Raw genomic sequence first — 19,493 nt, 5'->3', positions numbered from 1 at the left:
GCAGAATCTACCTCTTGTTTCATACTAGACCTGGTTTATTCATCTGTGTTATCTACCAGCAGCACACATAAAACAATTCACTAACTCTTTTTTTTTTTAAGAGAGAGAGAGAGAGATTATTTTTTTTAATATTTATTTTTTAGTGGACACAACATCTTTATTTTACTTTTATGTGGTGCTGAGGATGGAACCCAGCGCCCCGTGCATGCCAGGCCAGCGCGTTACCGCTTGAGCCACATCCCCAGCCCCAATTCACTAACTCTTAAGGAGTCTGTGCCTGCTCTAGAAAAGGAGACACCTACTGTCAGGCAGTTTTGACCATATACTGAATGTTGTCCTAAAGATTCTTTATGCAAGGGTGCAGCTCGTTGAGCCAAATGGGAAGAATCTGAAGTCATCATCTGTGTCCTGTCTGCCAGGTCCCTGTGAGCCTCAGAATTTGCTACTTCAGGCTTAGCTCTTTACAAACAGGTAAAGTAGTTGCTTATCTGAAATCTAAGCAACCACAAAAATGCCTGTGGGGAGGAAATATGAAAGGTATTTGATTGGTTTAAGCAAGATGGGAAGAACGTATGCAACTTAATACCCCAGTAAAATTGTTCATCATAATAATTTCTGTAATCAATCTTTTTCTTTTTCTTTTTAAAGATAGTAGAAAAATTCTTTTTTGGACTAGTTCAGTCAGGTGTTTGGTGTTGTTTCGATGAATTCAATAGAATTGATATGGAAGTTGTCTCCGTCATTGCCTCACAGATACAAACAATTAAGGCTGCAAAAGACAGCTATTCTGTCAGGTATGTGTTATTGGATGGAAAATAAGATATATATTTTTAATGGAAATTGATATACTTGTATTGTTTCTTTAATGTTAAGTGGTTTTTGGAGGGGTTTTTTGTTTGTTTATTTGGTTTTTGTCCAATAAGTGTTTGGATATTTGGTTAGTTGATTAGTTGCTTTAAAACACATATAAAAAGGAATGGCATGTACCTGGCATGTTTCCTTTGTTCAGCAAATAATGTGAAAATATATATAACTCTAATTTGCAAGCCAACTTAGAGGTATCCAAACTCTTGCTCTGAAACAGTCTCTGGAGCTACCAGGACTCTGATGGAAATATATCCTAGTTACTTTGTTTTTTCAATCCTAAATTCTCTTATTGCTTTTTTATCTTGGGATATGTCATTTAAAGAAACCAAACAAAAGTTATGAATATTTATTTCTTTAATTCTACATCCTTTTTAGAAAGGCATACTGGTCACATACCTGAAGCCTCCCACCCATCTTGTCTCATTACTCTGAATTAAGGTGCTTTTATTGAAAACCTCTGCAATAATTATATATATATATATATATATTATATATATATATATATATATATATATATATATATTATATATATCAATTACTAATGATTAGTAATATAAGCAAAATTTTTCTCTTTAGATATTTATTAGGAAATCACCATTTACTTTACAGACAAAAATGGATTTGTGGGCTTAAAATTTCTATTTCATTTCTAACTCATGCTAATGGATACTAACTTGTGGTTTTATTCTCATGGATTTTCTTCAAACTGTTAAAGCTGGTGTTATCAGGCCTCACAAGTTTATGGGGGGGATGGGGCGGGTGTCATAGCATCCCACATCTCATCTTCTCTCTATCTCAGCCTCTGCCAAGTTTCCCCCATTTTTGTCCAAAGTTTCCCCAGGTCTGTCCCAATTATTCTTTTTTGCAGGTTTTGACAACTCTCTTTAGTATCAACTGTCAAAAAATAAAATAAAATTTTTATAAAAAAACCACTACAGGATTTCTCTCCATTGTCTCTACCACTGGTTCCAAATTGACATAAATACCAAGGGTTTTATTTCACAATGGCTCGAAAGTTTTAAAATGGGGAGAGGGGACACTTGGGAGGTGGGCTGTGTTCCATGCTGAAGTAGGGACTCTATGCTGAGTCCCACTCTGTTATCCAGGCACAGCTCTTCATTCTTTATGGGTCTCATTGGGTTCCTTTCCCTGTGTAAGTCTATTCATTCAGATGAGTAACTTCCAGCCTTAGATCCCACAAAGCTCCTCAGACTTCTTCAGACATGATCAAATATGTCTGAATCCCCAGCAAAGGGTCACAGTTTGGCTCAAATGAGCCTCTTACTTCTCCTCTTTCTTTTACTATTGTTCATTTCAGTATGTTCTATTTGGATTTAAATGTAACATATCCATAAGAAAGTTCCCAAATTCATTTGTAGTTTTAACATATTTCATCCTAGAGAAAACAGTTTTAGTTATGAATACTATAATGTCTTATAGATTTGTACTGGGTGGAAAAGAAATTCGTATCAATATGTCTTGTGCAGTCTTTATCACCCTGAATCCTGTGTAAGTATCAGTGAATGTGGTGGGAGTGAACATAGACCAAAATCCTTTTCTTAAATCTTACCCACAGATGGAGTTGTCTGGCATTGTATGTATGTGTGTGTGTGTGTATATAAAATATATCATAACTCTCTACTGCCCTCTGACCTCTCCCTGGTGGTTATAGGGAGTCAGGTTGGGCAGGTTCATTAAATATCTGAATACTACCTTAGTTCAGGAAATCAGAGGGAGCTGATATGAATTGTGGAATGAGGCACAGAAAGAAAAGATAGCAAGCCAGGCTGCTCTGTGAGATGGAAAGTACAATAAAAACCATCTTACCAGTGATGCATGCCTGTAATCCCAGCAGCTGGGGGAGGGTGGGGCACTGAGGCAGGAGGATTGAAAAGTTCAAAACCCAGCCTCAACAATTTAACGAGGCTCTATGCAACTCAGTGAGACCCTGTCTCTAAATAAAATACAAAAAAGGGCTGGGGATGTGGCTCAGTGGTTGAGTGCCCCTGGGTTCAATCCCAAGTACAAAAAAAAAAAAAAAATCTTATAAACTAATCTTGAGATAGAGGACACATAGAAAGCCAATAGAATGGGGGTATATATTTTATGTGGCCCCTTATTTGAATGTTGAAAAATGGTGGGCTTATTGTTGTTTTCTTTTCCTTTTAAGCTCTGGAGGTCGAGTAGAACTCCCAGATAATTTAAAATCTCTGTTTCGCCCAGTGGCTATGATAGTGCCCCACTATCAAATGATTATTGAAATAATACTCTTTTCATTTGGTTTCAAATCTGCAAAATCAATCTCTGGAAAGCTAGCTAGCCTTTATGAATTAGCTAGCAAACAGCTCTCACAACAGGTAAGTAACTTATTTTCTTTGAAGGTCATTATATACAAATAACTTTAAATAAGACTTTACTGGTATTGGCTGAGGAATGACCTGGGGACCATACCACATAAGTAGAGCTCAAATTTATATCAACATATCAAATCAAATACAAAATGCAAAATCAGTCAAGATTCCAAGCCTGCTCTCCAATATCTGGAAAGAATGATTGAACAACTATTATCTCAAATTATAGACTGCTGTCTCTATACAAGAAAATTAATATCTAGAGCAGTGTTCTCAAAATTTATTATGCATCAAAATAATTGGAGGACTTGTTAAAACATAAGTGCTAGGCCTAAACCCCAAGTTTCTAATTTTATATGTCTGCTATGAAACAAAGGAATTTTCAAGAACATCTCAAGTGTTACTGACATTGCTGTTGTGAAAACCACATTTTGAGAATTATTGTTCTAGGATATGAGTATTGTTTCTAATCCAAGATGGCTTAGGCAGATAATCACATTTCTCTTTTTAATATTCTTCCAATTCCTTTTTCCAGTTCATAGAAAACTTAATTCAGATGTGAATAGGTTTTCACACTTGTTATTCTTTCTTTTAAGAAAGAGACTTTTGCTGGGCATGGTGGCACATGCCTGTAGACCCAAGTACTCAAGAGGCTAAAATAGGGGCATTGCTTGAACCCAGAAACTCCAGACCAGCCTGGGCAAAATGTAAGACCCCAGAGGATAGGATAGGAAATGAAAGAAAGAAGGGAGGGAGGAGGAAGGGTTAGCTAGAGAGAGAAAGAGAGAGGTAGGAGGGAAAAAGAAGGGAGGAGAAGGAGGAGGGATGGATGGAGAGAGGGAGGAATAGAAAAGAAATGGACTTTTAGGAGCACCAGTTTGCAAGAGAAATGAGAACATTGGAAGTAGAATTAAGGTTTCTTGGAATCATATTTCTGCTTCCCTTTACAGCATAGATAATCAGTAATTTATGTGTTTTCAAATTGTTCTATTTTTTTCCTTGAAAACCTCTAATAACTCAAATATTTTACTGTTTGATAGGATCATTATGATTTTGGCCTGAGGTCTCTGAAGAGAGTTTTAATAATGGCTAAAAAGAAGAAAGAAGAGTTTAAATGGTCAGTTGAAATTTGAATTTAATGTTAAGTCAAAGGGAGTTATATACCTATGGGGAAATATTTTGTAGAATTTTAAGTAATGATAAGTTAAAACAGGGAACAGCCAGAAAGTCACAGTAAAACGTGGTAGAGGTTATTTAAGAATATGAAAGAAGAGGAAGTAAAATATGCAAAAATTGCTGAGTATCTTTCCCCAATAGAATACATTCTTTTTAAAAATGTACTTTATATTTACATAATAAAATATATAGGGAAATGAAAGACCCCATTTAGAAGAGAAATAACTTAATGAGAAATAGAAAACTTATGTGAACATATAATCAGCCCTCTGTATCCATGACTTCTGTGTCCAGGAATTCAATCAACAGCAGATTTTAAAATATCTGAAAAGGAAAATTACATCTGTACAGAAAATACATAGTTTTTTTCATGTCATTATCCTCTAAATATTATAGTATAACAACTACTTAATATAACATTTACATTGTATTAAGTGTTACAAGTAATTAGACATGATTTAAAGTATATGGAAGGATGTATAAAGGTTATATGCAAACACTATGCCATTTTCTATAAGGCACTTGAGGATTCATGGAATTTGGTATCTTCAGGGGTTCTGGAACAGATACCAATGGACCATTGCACCAATATGAGAAATGTATAAAACCTGTATGAGGAAAACTTTATAATGTGACTGAAGGGCAGAAGTAAAAACATAAATGACTGAATAATACAACACATTTCTAGTATTATAACATCTGAAAAAACATCATAAATATTTAAATACTCTAAATGTTAATTTATGAATGAAAATGCTACCTGATTAAAATAAGAAAAGGGTCTTTAAATTTGTTTTTAGGCAAGTGGATCTTAAGCTTCACATGGAAAAATAAACAGAACTAGCTAGGAAAAAATATTGAAAAGCAACAGCAATAAAGGAGAAATATCCCCCTAACAATTAAAATATGTCATAAGGCTGCAATAATTAAAATATTGTGGTACTGTGTAGAAAGACCAGAAATAGAACTGGATTCTTTGAACATTTAATACATCATAAGCCTGGAGGCAAGAATAGATTCTTTAATGAATATTATTGGGGAAATTACCCAGCTATCTAGATTAAGATGAAGTTGGAATCATGGTTCACATTATTTACCAGGATAAACTCTACAAGGATCAAAGAATTTAAATGCAAAAAAAATTAAAACATAAAAATAATTGAAGGGCTGGGGTTATAGCTCAAGTGGTGGAGAGCTTGCCTTGCATGGGTGAGGCACTGGGTTTGAACCTCAGCACCTATAAAAATAAAGGTGTCTATCTACAAATAAAAATATTTTAAAATATATATTCAAAGAAACACAATGTCCTGTGTTTCCTTAGAATACAAAAGCATTTAAAATTCAGTCTCAAAATCCAGAAGCCACCAAAGAAAGGATTTTTAAGTGGCTAAAAAGTACAGTTTATGAATTTAAAAGACAAATGACAAACTAGGGTAAAAGATAATTGCACATAGCAGTGATTGCATTAAAATCTGGATAGTCTAGGATAAGCTCCTCTTAAGATTCTTAATCACATCTTTTTCCATATAATACAATACTTATTCTTTTGTCATGTTAGATGATATTCAAGGTTTCTAGGGGTTAAAAAGTGAGTATATCGTTGAGGGTTATTCATGTTTCTATCCACTACAAGCAGTTTTCTCCCTCTTTCCCATAAAAAGTTTTCCAACGCTCCTCTCTCATTCATAAAACAAACTGTTCAACAGTTAGAGTCCTAGGAAAGACTTGCTTGTTAACATCTGGAAAATTAGTATCTTTTCAAGTATACACTTTTAGCATTTACAAGACTTACCACAGTACTGAGCCACAAAGGAAGTGTCAACTAATTCCAAATAACTGAGTAAAATAAGTAAATGAGTAAAATAAGAAAGTCATCCTTTACTTGAATCTTTAATTAGATGTTAATATTCATTTAAGGGCTGGGGATGTGGCTCAAGTGGTAGCGCGCTCGCCTGGCCTGGCATGCGTGCGGCCTGGGTTCGATCCTCAGCACCACATACAAATAAAGATGTTGTGTCCACCAAAAACTAAAAAATAAATATTAATATTCTCTCTCTCTCTAAAAAAAAAAAAAATTCATTTAAACCAGAGGGGCAAGGTGGCATATTAACATGAGACAGCATTTCTCTTAGCTACCCAGAACTCAAACAGCAGGAATATTACATCTCCCCAAGGCTCAGACTGTTTGACTCATTAATCAGATATTTAAAAAAAGAAAAAAGAAAAGGAAAAAACTCTCCACCAGAGTTTATCAATCCTCCATTTAAAGCTGATTCAGGAGCCATCTTGGGACTTCCTTGTGGTAGAACCTACAGAAACGGATATGTGAGTTTGCAGCTAGGTCTGTGTGAGCCTCTCTGAGCCTAGCAAACCTGTGGAAAGTCAGAAACTGGGAGCATTTCACCCAGGGAAACCAGTTTAGAGGGGCTGGAGAGAGCTGGGCTCTCCCCAACTTCTCAAGTCCTGAGGTTCATGGGGACTGATGGGTCCATTTACGTGGGTGGGAAGCTGGAAGAGGACATTTTGCTTTCGATTCAGCCAGCCAGCTGGTCCAGCACTCACCAGGTCCCAGCACAAGCCTGGTCCCTTAATCCCTCCCCAGTTCAGCTAGTCCCTGAGACCCACCAGGTTCAGTATCAGTCTGGCACCCAACAGGGCCCTTGGCGCCCCACTCCATAGTTTCCCAAACCCACCCTGGCCCCTGACTTGGCCCACTGCTTTCAGCTTTGCAGCCAGCCGACAGGTCCCAGTGCCTGGCCTTGATCCACCTGGCATAAAACAGGTGGGCCCCTTATGGACTGGGCCTCAACTTGCCCCCAAAGAAGGAAAATCTCCCAAGAAGGTAAATTAGGAAGTCTAAAACTCAAACCTTCAACACAGCAACACAATAAAAGGAAGGAGACACAATCCATGGCCCGTACTTGCAAGGTTTGACCATACCTCAAGAAGAAGTAAAAATAAAAGCAGGTGGGCACAGTCAGTGAACACATACAGAAACTGACTATTTTGTCCACCATAATGGATATGACTCCTTAATTTATTGACATTTCACAAAAATTCTCTTTGTGTTGTTGTGGCTTCTTTGTTGTGGCAGCATTTCTGTTTTGCTTTTTGATTTGGGGGTTCCATATTGGATTCTTGTTTTATTTAAATGACTACTGACTGATTCAAGGACTCCTACACATATTCATATTTCTCTATCCTTATTTTTCTTTTTTCTTCTTTCTTTTATTTTCATTTCTTTCATTCTTTTTGTTGTTGTTGTTATTTTGAGTTTTTTCAAGGTGTTATTTTTCCATGCTCTGTATTTTGAGGGTTAGGGCTTATGATTAGCTTACTTTGATTTTGTTTTGTATCATCTTTATCACTGCTCTGTCTCCCTTGTTTTCCTCTCTCATTTCTCTATTCCTGACACCCAAATTCCATTCTCTTTCTCCTCCTTTATATTCTATTTTTCATCCCCTTTCAAACTAACAAACATATCCTAAGTTACCACTGCATCTGCCCTATTCACCCTTTGACATTGCAAACACTTTTGTACCCTCCTATCTCTTCTTCTTCACACATACTCAACTCTATCCTTAATACTTCTTAATACTAATTGAAGTGTATAACATCTACACCTACCACCAATGTCACATCAATAATTAATACAGTGGAAAGCATACACAACACTTATTGTTTGATTTTAAGCCACACATAATACATGATAATGTACTGTTTTTACTGATGGAAATTTCTGATCCCACTGCCCCTACATATTGTACCAATTATACTGGTATGAAAATAAGAAAAAAAGGATCAAGGCTACTGCTATATATTATTTGCATACATTGTTGCTATCATTGGGCTCCCCTGCCCCAATCTGTGAAGTACTAGGAACATAGAGTGACATTTTAAACCCATAAGGTATAAACTCTACAGCATCAGATCCATCTAGATAAACATGCAGACACAAAAATCATGAAAAAGCAAGGAAACAAACAACCCAAAATACCTCAACAGTAAAGAATGAGAGCTTTCTTCTCAGGGGAGCATAAATGACTAACATGGGTTCTAGCCAATATGAGGTTTCCATTGTAATAGTTGAACTTGGCCTTCAAAGTCAGACCTCAGTAAATTCCAGGTCCAACACTCAGCAGTTGTATAACACTGGCCATGTTAATTTTTATGAATATCAAGCAAAATTCCTGAAAAAGAATACTCAATAAATGTTAGCTATTTTTTTTATTATGAATCACAGACCTAAATACAAAATAAAACAGTACAAAAACTTTCACCATGCTGGGAGTGTAACTCAGAGTTATAAGCACTTTCCTAGCATATGCAAGGCCCTGGGTTCAATCCACAGCACTGAAAAACAAAAAGAGGAAAAAGAGGAGTAAAAGGAGGAAGAGGAAGAGGAAGAAATTATCAACTATCACCACAATCCTGAGAGAAACTTTCAGACAGTTAATAAATAAAGAACGGAAGGGACATTTACATAGAGAAAACTCTAAAATGTTTCAAACCTCCCGTAGTTACTTATTGTCATTTTGATTACTAGTTTAATATATACTGAAATGTTTAATGTATAAAAATACTGTTTTTTTATGAACCCACTTTTGTTAAAAATAACAGAAGACTCAAAAAGAAGAGGCAATTTGTTGCTTCATCTAATTAGAAAATTCAGAGGTAGACCAGGATAGGATTACTTGGATTAGGATTTCAGTTTAATACCTGAGATATTCTTAACACTGCAGTCCTCCATGTACTTACTGATGGAACTTTAGACTGGCTGCGGTTGGGGTATCTCATATACCCATACCATTGGACTGAAGTCCTGAACTTCACTCTTAATGGACAGATCATTTCTTTCTCCTCTTGAATGTTCAGACTAGAGCTGAGTTTATGTTCCTTAAGTGAATATTTGTAATGCCACATAACTTGATTCTCCATACACTCTCCCAGTTATGGTTTTGTCCTTCATCCTTGGCAAATTAGACACAGATATCACATGGTTTGAACATGACGCTAGTAAAAATAAAAATACTACATTCCAATAAGGGTGACAACAGTGACAGTATCGACAGCCAGTTACCAGCAACAACAGAGGCAGTGAGCCATTCTAGTGCCAACATCAATGATGAATTGGTGGGACAGGCACTGCAGACTGGATCTGTTAATGGTGGCAGTCATTTCTTCACAAGTCTTATAGCATAATTTTGGCCATTGTTCCCAGCTGCATAGCCTGATAGCCTGATTCTAGTACTAGAGATTTTTAATAAATCAACCTTTTCACTTCATATTAGACTAAATTAATTTTGTTATTTACAACCAAAAACCATTACTGCTCGTGCCCATCCGTGAATCAGTGACTCAAGAATGGCTTTAATCTTACTATTCTAGACCAGCTCCCTGGAACTGGGGACCTGATTAATCCCACCCAAACTACATGGCTTCTAGTAGTGAGGCAAAGGGAGAAAGGTTATTGGGACAGCCACTTCTAAAAACAACAATGTAATGTCAGCAAACTTGCTAACTTGTCCTTTATGTTTTTCTTCAACCATTCAAGTGACACCAGTGGTAATCCTTCTGAAGTAGATGAAACTACAATTGTTATAGAGGCCATAAGAGAATCTAGTTCATCAAAATTCATTCCTGAAGATGATGCACTTTTTGAAATGATTATAGGAGATTTTTTTCCTGGAGTGATTGTTTCAAAAGTAAATCAACTTGCCTTGGAGGTAATAAGATCTTTGAAAATCATCACAGATTATTTAGTTGTGGAATATCAATTTATACTAAGTGTGGATTAAATATACTATGTTCTTCCTGAAATGCTCTATTTATATTATAATAGGGGAGATAAAAATGGAGACATGCATATCCTTTTGGGGAAAAGGAACTTTAGACTAAATGTAACTGTTTAGACAAGGAGAACTATTACATTTTTTATTCTCAATTTTCTCATCTTTCAAATGTTGATGTTGTGTTGTTTCTTCCTACTTTGAAGAGGTATTTTGAAAATCAATTTAGAGTCAGGTGCAGTTGCACAGATCTGTAATCCCAGCAGCTCAGGAGGCTGAGGCAGAAGGATTCCAAGTTCAAAGCCAGCCTTAGCAACGTAGCAAGGTTGTAAGCAACTTAGTGAGAACCTGTCTTTAAAAAAAAAAAATAAAAAGATCTGGGGATGTTGCTTAGTTGTTAAGCACCCCTGGATTCATTCTCTGGTACCAAAAGAAAAAGAAAATCAAATTAGTTCAGAATTATGAAAAAATTATTTTGCAATCATTAAAATTATGTTATAATTATAGAGCCCTTTATTGTTTCTTTTACTTATTTAGTCTCATAGCTATTGTCTTGGTTTGGTAGGATATCAGTGTTTTTGTTTCTAATACTATTGTATAGCATCCTACCACTCCCTGAATTCTAGTATGTTTCCATAATGCCACCAGATTTGCATCCCTAAAACATATGTTTGGTGAAATTAAAAAGGCCAGGGTGGATCGTTGTTGCTTTCAGTACAAAATCAAAATAAAGTATTTTGACTTATAATAGCTTTTACAATCTGGCTGCACCAGGTTGTCATTTGAATATATTCTGTCCTTCCTTCCATTTCCCCTCTCCTCCCTGTTCTTTCAACCACAAACTTCTCCCTGTTTTCTGCTTTCCAACCTTTTAACAAGTTTCAGGCCATTAAGCATATTTATCCTTTCCCTCAGACTCTATTTGGGGGGATGTTGTTTCTTAAATTTACTTTAGAAAATGTGATTTAAACAGTTTCATAATTATTCTTTTTTAAAAAATATAATTGGCAGGCTATTTGTAAAACTTTTTACCCAAAAAGTACGGAATAAATATTATTTTTGAGCACAATGAGGAACTTAAAAAAAAAACAAAGATTGAGTCAGGGAAAATTAGACTTGGTAGAAATAATTCAAAAGCAGAAATTATAATGAATTAAGTTGCACATTATATATTGTTCTACATATGCATATAATATGCTTTGATCATATCCTCTCTCCCTACCACCTTCTCTTGTCCTCTTTCTTCCCTTATCCTGGTCCCCCTACCCTAGTAGTCCCTATTGTACTTTCATGTCATTTTAAAAATTTTTTATTCTTTTTCCAGCTTCCACATATGAGAGAAAACATGTGGAACTTATCTTTCTGAGACTGGCTTATTTTGTGTAACAGTTCCAGCCATTTACCTACAAATGACACGATTTCATTCTTCTTTATGTCTGAATAGTATTGCACTGTGTATATATATATATATATACCACATTTTCTTTATCCATTCATTCATTGATGGGTATCTAAGCTGATTCCATAACTTGGTTATTATGAATAGTGCTTCAATAAATATGGGTATGATACTTTGCTGGATTTGTTCAGGAGTGGATCATATGGTAGTTCTATTTTTAGTTTCTTGAGGAAAAATAACTGTACTAATTCATATTACCACAAACAGTGTGTTTCTTTTTCTGACTGGGTGTGAGATGGAATTGAAAAATAGTTTTGATTTGAATTTCTTTGATGGCTAATGATGTTGAACATTTTACATATACTTATTGGCCATTTGTACTACTCTCAAGAAGTGTCTGTTCAGCTCATTTTGTATATTTATTGGTGGGATTACTTGCTCTTCTGGTGTTAAATTATTTTAGTTCTTTATATATTCTGGATATTAATCCTGTTTAGATGAATAGCTGGCAAAGATTTTCTCCCATTTTGTAGGCTGTTTCTTCACTCTGTTCATTTTTTTTCTGTAAAGGAGTCTTTTTAGTTGAGGGCGTTATATTTGTCAATTCTTGCTGTTGTTTCTTGAGCTATTTGAGTCCTATTCAGGAAAACATTGCCTGTACCAATTTTCCCTACATTTTCTCTAGTAGTTTCAAAGGTCTTTGTATAATTTTAAGGTCTTTAATCCATTTTGAATTTATTTTTGTACAGATTGAGAGAGGGGGAATCCAATTTGTTTTCTACAGGTATTTTTCCCAGCACCATTTGTTGAAAAGGCCATCATTTATTCAGCATGTTTTTGGCTACTTTTTTGAGAATCCGATAGCCATAGATGTTTGGGTTCATTTCTGCTCTATTCCATGGTTGCATGTTTCTGCTCTTGTGCTAATATACATGGTGTTTTGTTACAATGGTTCTTTAATATGTTTTAAAATTAGGTATTGTGATGCCTCCAGCATTGTTCTTTTTGCTCAGGATTACTTTGGCTATTTAGGGTCTTCTGTGCTTCTGTGTGAATTCTCAGATTGCTTCATCTAGTACTGTAAAGAATGTCTTTGGTATTTTTGTGGGAATTGCATTGAATCTATAACTCACTTTTGGCAGTATGACCATTTTAACAATATTAATTCTCTAAATCCAGAAACATGGGAGGGATTTCCATATTCTGGTGTTGTTTTCAATTTTTTTCTTGTTTTATAATTTTCATTGTACAGGTCTTATCTCTTTGATTAGGCTTACTCCTAGGTGTTTTGTTGTTGTTGTTGTTTGCTTGTTTGTTCATTTTCTGATTCTCTCTCAGCAAGTTCATTATTGGTGTATAAAGAGCTACTAACTTGTTTGTTGATTTTTGAATTCCTCATACTTTGATGAATTTGTTTATCAGTTCTAAGAATTTTTTGGTAGATTCTTTAGGATTTCTTAGGTGTAGAATCATGTCATCTGCAGACAGGAATAATTTGACTCCATCATTTCCTATTTGTATCCCTTCTCTCCCTCTTGCCTGATTATTCTGGCCAAAGTTTCCATTACTATATTGAATAAGAGTGGTAAGAGTGGGCACTCTTATCTTGTTCCTGATTTTACAGGAAATGCTTTCAGTTTTCCCCCATTTAGTATGATATTGGCTTTGGGTTTGTCAGACTCAGATTTCTGAACTGCTGTGATTACAGGTGTGTGCCACCACACCCAGCCCTTGACCATTTTTAACATCATTCTTTTGAATTCTTTGGTTTTTAATCCATTTCAATATCTTTGAAGTCAGTTACTAGAGAAATATAAATTTTGAGAGAGTCATGTTTCTTTGTTTTTTTTTTCACATTTCTTATGTTTCTACGTTGAGATTTGTATCTCTGATGGGGTGGATCTCTCTTCCAATTTTATGTGTGGGCCCTCTTAAGGAACAGCTGTCTCTTGATTATGTGTCCTGGGGTGTCATTTGGTTGTATAGTGTTGTGTTTAATTCCATCTGGACTTTGTACTAGTTTCCTTGTTACTTCTTGGCTGTGATTAGGAGGTTTTGACATAGATCATACTGGGTCAGAACCTGAGGGTCACATTTTCCCTGTAGTTGAATCTCCGGCAGTTCCGGTTGTATGTTATAGACAGCAGAAAATGTGAAGATGCCTTCTGTGATTATCCCTCCAATCTCATCAGCAGTGTACCGTCTGAAAAGGCATGGGAACAACCTATATAAAGGTCCCTTGTAGGTGCAGTCTCCTTAATCTTTGTGTTGTTTTCTCTCTGCTGAAACTATGGGGGTAGATGTGCAGGATCATGTCTTCAGCCTCCAGTCCCAACCATGCCTTCTTAGGGCTGGGTTGTGAGCAGGAGCTTTTATATCTCCTGTTTTGTTGAAATATTTGTCAAGGTTCCCCCAGCAGAAATGCATTCAAGGAGAGTTTCTCAACACACACCCAGGGCTAAGCTAATGCTGAGTATTACAGCACATCTGAGTCTCCAGAACCCTTTGTGAAAGCCATTCAGAAGTCAGAATAACTCTGCACTGGGTCAGGAGGCACAGGCAGGCCTTCTACAATCCACCACCACAACTCTGACACTCTGAGACCCAGTTCCCATGTGCCTGCTCAGTCCCCTGTTCTTCAACAGGTCACCAAACCACCAGCTTAATGGGGAAGTGAGTTCCATTTTCTTCTGTGTCATTAACTGGTCATCCATTCATTATACAGATTTTTCAGCAGGATTGTTTCAGTTACATTCCTCCAGGGTCAAACTGGGTAATGATAGTCAGCAGCTAAGACAGTGCAGCAATGCCTGCTCTGGGTTCTTGGGGAAAGAGAAGAAAGCTCAGATACGACCTCTCAAGGCACTCCCCGGTATAGTACTACAAGCATATGTTGAGAATTTCTCTCAAACCAGCCTGTTTGCAGATCCCCAAACAGCTGTGTTCTCATTATCCCTTCACACTGTGCCAAATTCTGTGCTAGTTGTGTGCACTTCAGCATTTTCCCACAGTCAGTCACCTCAGTGAGCAATGCTCTCCAGTAGTTGTTTGTTGTTGTTGTTGTTGTTGTTGTTCCTTTTTTTTCTTTCTTTCTTTTTGTCCTAAGGTCACTCTTCAGTCAGTGTCACCTCAATATTTGTTCCTCTGTATTCTCTCTACACATACTTTAAAATTTTTTCACTTTGTCTTTGATATTTATAATTTCTGTAGTTATGAGTTTGGGTACTCAGCCTTTTTAACATGCAATATTTTATTTTTTAGTTCTCTGAATTAACAAGAGCAATATAATGTGTGATCTTTTGTTCCACATGATTTGAATTTTCTGATCCAACAGTTTGCATGTTCAAGCACTAATCTATCTAAGTTTAGCTGTTTTCTTGGTGTTTCCATGTGTTTTGTATTTTGTAGGTTTTCTTCATTTCCTTATTCTAATAAAATTCAATCTGTGTTTTTTTTTTTTCCTTTTTGCTTGTGAGGTTTCCAGGAGAAACACAGTGAATATTTGTCTCTCAACTATTACCAAAGTTTTGAAGATTTTCATTTACATTTACATTTTGAGGGTTTTATTTTAATAGGAGAAAAAGAAGAGAAATGTCAGTTGATGAGTTTTTCTCTGTTTTACATGAGCATCCTCCTATCTTTCAGAGGCAAAACCTACAAAATCCCCTTTTTTTCCTCTAGTTATAAGTTTTAGGCACTTTCCAGGTTAACTTTAACATTTTTCAAGTCACAGCTTTAAAAATAGCATTACCTATCTAATAGCATTCTTGCATGTATATTAATGACTTTACATTTTTTAAGTTGTAGATGGACACAATACCTTTATTTTATTTTATTTTTAATGTGGTGCTAAGGATCAAACCCAGTGCCTCACACAAGCTAGGCAAGCGCTCTGCCAGTGAGCTACAACTGAAGCCCAATGACTTTACTTTTGAGCCTCTTTATATACGGGTATTAGTCGGCTTTTAATTGCTGTGACCAAAACACCTGACAAGAATAACTTAGAGGAGGATAAATTTATTTTGAGCTCCTGGTTTCAGAGATTTAGATCATGGTGGGCTGAATCCAATACTCTGGGCCCATATGACTGGTGGTGGCCAGGAAGTAAAGAGAAGAGGGTAGAGGCCAGAGGAAAGATAAACTCTTCCAGGGCACATCCCCAGTGACCCGCCTCCTGTAGGCTTACCCCACCTGCCCACAGTTACCACCAAGTCAGTCCACTCAAATTAGGATGGACTGATTAAGTTATAGCTCTCACAATCCAATTATTTCACCTCCAAGCATTTCTGTATTAACATAGGAGCTTTTGCGGACACTTCATATCCAAACCAATCTTCTCTTTAATGTTGTAGTTTTGATGGTTTACACAATGACAGCTATGTATAGGCTGTATATTCTGCATAAGAACATATCTTACTAAAGAAATATACCGTAAGCCTGCTATTTATACTATTTGAGATGCAAGAATGTAAATCTTGTGTAATAGGGAATTGTGATCTATCTAATTTATTTGCATCTGTCTCTAACACTGTCCAAATATAGAAGACATTAACTCAGAGTAACCAAAAGATTAACTGAGAATTACTGAAACCATGTCATCAAATTAAAGCTGTGTGTAGTTGGCCATCCAGTTAACTCCAAGGAACAACATATATAGCTTTGAATACTTTAAAATAAGATTATGATTTTATTTCAAAACTTTCCTAAGAATTTATTGAAATATTTAATCAAGAGAATGACTTGTCTGAATATGTCCTTGATTTTCCCCATTATGTTGAACTACTGTGCATCCAAGCAATTTTTATTCCACATCTGTGTGGCTGGTATTATTAACAGCAGAGAATTCATAAACTTTATGCCTAACACTGCCCAAAATTCAGGCCTTCAAGTAAGTGATCTTGTCAACTCTATTTAAAAGCGGTTGCTCTTTAACAACTCCTCTCAGCTGATTGCCTACCTCCAGCTGGTCTTGCCATAGGAGGTGCCTTTTTCTCCATTGCAAAGTCCTGCTGAATTTCCTTCAGCTGCTTTGTTTTGTCTAGTTGTAAGGATGTGAGGAATGAGCAATGAAGTGGAAGAGCTCAGTGAAAAAGAAAGGAGAAAGGTCATAGCCAACTTTTTCTTCTATCAGATGCCGTGTCTCTGATTTGATATCAAGCTCCTTGATCCATTTTGAGTTAACTTTTGTGCATGGCGAGAGAAAGGGATTCAGTTTCATTTTGTTGCATATGGATTTCCAGTTTTCCCAGCACCATTTGTTGAAGATGCTATCCTTCCTCCATTGCATGCTTTTAGCCCCTTTATCGAATATAAGAAAGTTGTAGTTTTGTGGGTTGGTTTCTGTGTCCTCTATTCTGTACCATTGGTCCACCCGCCTGTTTTGGTACCAGTACCATGCTGTTTTTGTTACTATTGCTCTGTAGTATAGTTTGAAGTCTGGTATCGCTATACCACCTGATTCACACTTCCTGCTTAGCATTGTTTTTGCTATTCTGGGTCTTTTATTTTTCCATATGAATTTCATGATTGCTTTCTGTATTTCTACAAGAAATGCCGTTGGGATTTTGATTGGCATTGCATTAAACCTATAGAGAACTTTTGGTAATATCGCCATTTTGATGATGTTAGTTCTGCCTATCCATGAACAGGGTATATTTTTCCATCTTCTAAGATCTTCTTCAATTTCTCTCTTTAGGGTTCTGTAGTTTTCATTGTATAAATCTTTCACCTCTTTTGTTAGGTTGATTCCCAAGTATTTTATTATTTTTGAGGATATTGTGAATGGAGTGGTTGACCTCATTTCCATTTCAGAGGATTTGTCACTGATATATAGGAATGCCTTTGATTTATGCGTGTTGATTTTATATCCTGCCACTTTGCTGAATTCATTTATTAGCTCTAATAGTTTCTTTGTAGACCCTTTTGGGTCTTCTAGGTATAGAATCATGTCATCTGCAAATAGTGATAATTTAAGTTCTTCTTTTCCAATTTTTATGCCTTTAATTTCTTTCGTCTGTCTAATTGCTCTGGCCAGTGTTTCAAGAACTATGTTGAACAGAAGTGGTGAGAGAGGGCATCCCTGTCTTGTTCCAGATTTTAGAGGGAATGCCTTCAATTTTTCTCCATTCAGAATGATGCTAGCCTGAGGCTTAGCATAGATTGCTTTTACAATGTTGAGGTATGTTCCTGTTATCCCTAGTTTTTCGAGAGTTTTGAACATAAAGGGATGTTGTACTTTGTCGAATGCTTTTTCTGCATCTATCGAAATGATCATATGGTTCTTATTTTTAAGTCTATTGATGTGGTGAATAACATCTATTGATTTCCGTATATTGAACCAGCCTTGCATCCCAGGGATGAATCCTACTTGATCATGGTGCACAATTTTTTTGATATGTTTTTGTAACCGATTCGCCAGAATTTTATTGAGGATTTTTGCATCTAGGTTCATTAGAGATATAGGTCTGTAGTTTTCTTTCTTTGAAGTGTCTTTGTCTGGTTTAGGAATCAGGGTGATGTTGGCCTCGTAGAATGAATTTGGAAGTTCGCCCTCTTTTTCTATTTCCTGAAATAGCTTGAAAAGTATTGGTATTAGTTCCTCTTTAAAGGTTTTGTAAAACTCTTCTGTATACCCATCCGGTCCTGGGCTTTTCTTAGTTGGTAATCTTTTGATAGTTTCTTCTATTTCCTCAATTGATATTGGTCTGTTTAGGTTGTCTATATCCTCCTGACTCAATCTGGGCAGATCATATGACTTAAGAAATTTATTGATGCCTTCACTATCTTCTATTTTATTGGAGTATAAGGATTCAAAATAATTTCTGATTATCTTCTGTATTTCTGAAGTGTCTGTTGTGATATTGCCTTTTTCATCCTGTATGCTAGTAATTTGAGTTCTCTCTCTTCTTCTCTTCGTTAGCATGGCTAAGGGTCTGTCGATCTTATTTATTTTTTCAAAGAACCAACTTTTAGTTTTATGAATTTTTTCAATTGTTTCTTTTGTTTCGATTTCATTAATTTCAGCTCTGATTTTAATTATTTCTTGCCTTCTACTTCTTTTGCTGTTGTTTTGCTCTTCTTTTTCTAGGATTTTGAGATGAAGTATGAGATCATTTATTTGTTGGTTTTTTCTTTTTTTAAGGAATGAACTCCAAGCAATGAATTTTCCTCTTAGAACTGCTTTCAATGTGTCCCATAGATTCCGATATGTTGTGTCTGTGTTTTCATTTATCTCTAAGAATTTTTTAATTTCCTCCTTGATGTCTTCTATAACCCATTGATCATTCAGTAACCTATTGTTCATTCTCCAAGTGATGCATGATTTTTCCTTCCTTCTTTTATCGTTGATTTTCAGTTTCATTCCATTATGATCAGATAAGATGCATGGTATTATCTCTACTCCTTTATATTGTCTAAGAGTTGCCCTGTGACATAATATATGATCTATTTTTGAGAAGGATCCATGTGCTGCTGAGAAAAAAGTGTAACTGCTTGATGTTGGGTGGTATATTCTATATATGTCAATTAAGTCTAGCTTATTAATTGTGTTATTGAGTTCTATAGTTTCCTTATTCAACTTTTGTTTGGAAGATCTGTCCAGTGGTGAGAGAGGTGTGTTGAAGTCTCCCATGATTATTGTATGGTGGTCTATTAGACTCTTGAACTTGAGAAGAGTTTGCTTGATGAACATAGCTGCACTGTTGTTTGGGGCACATATATTTATGATTGTTATGTCTTGTTGGTGTATGGTTCCCTTGAGCAGTATGTAGTGTCCCTCTTTATCCCTTTTGATTAACTTTGGCTTGAAATCTATTTTATTTGATATGAGTATGGACACTCCTGCTTGTTTCCGAAGTCCATATGAGTGATATGATTTTTCCCAACCTTTCACCTTCAGTCTATGTATGTCTT

General features: G+C 36.0%; 1 protein-coding gene across 1 annotated transcript in view; it reads left to right on the top strand.

Moving 5' to 3' along the window:
- Nucleotides 1–19,493, top strand: part of DNAH14 (dynein axonemal heavy chain 14) — a gene marked incomplete at both ends in the record, with an annotated part of 361,185 nt that overhangs the window by 130,943 nt on the left and 210,749 nt on the right. The window contains 5 exons of the mRNA XM_081298208.1: nt 649–794; nt 2,308–2,376; nt 3,038–3,224; nt 4,259–4,335; nt 9,949–10,120. Of these exons, the coding sequence (XP_081154334.1) occupies nt 649–794; nt 2,308–2,376; nt 3,038–3,224; nt 4,259–4,335; nt 9,949–10,120 (651 nt within the window). The remainder of the gene's footprint in view (nt 1–648; nt 795–2,307; nt 2,377–3,037; nt 3,225–4,258; nt 4,336–9,948; nt 10,121–19,493) is intronic.

The sequence above is a fragment of the Spermophilus citellus genome, assembly GCF_964194105.1.
Source record: "Spermophilus citellus genome assembly, chromosome: 6".
Lineage (NCBI taxonomy): Eukaryota > Metazoa > Chordata > Mammalia > Rodentia > Sciuridae > Spermophilus > Spermophilus citellus.
Note: the sequence above shows the minus strand (reverse complement) of the source record. Positions and strands in the feature narration are given on the sequence as shown.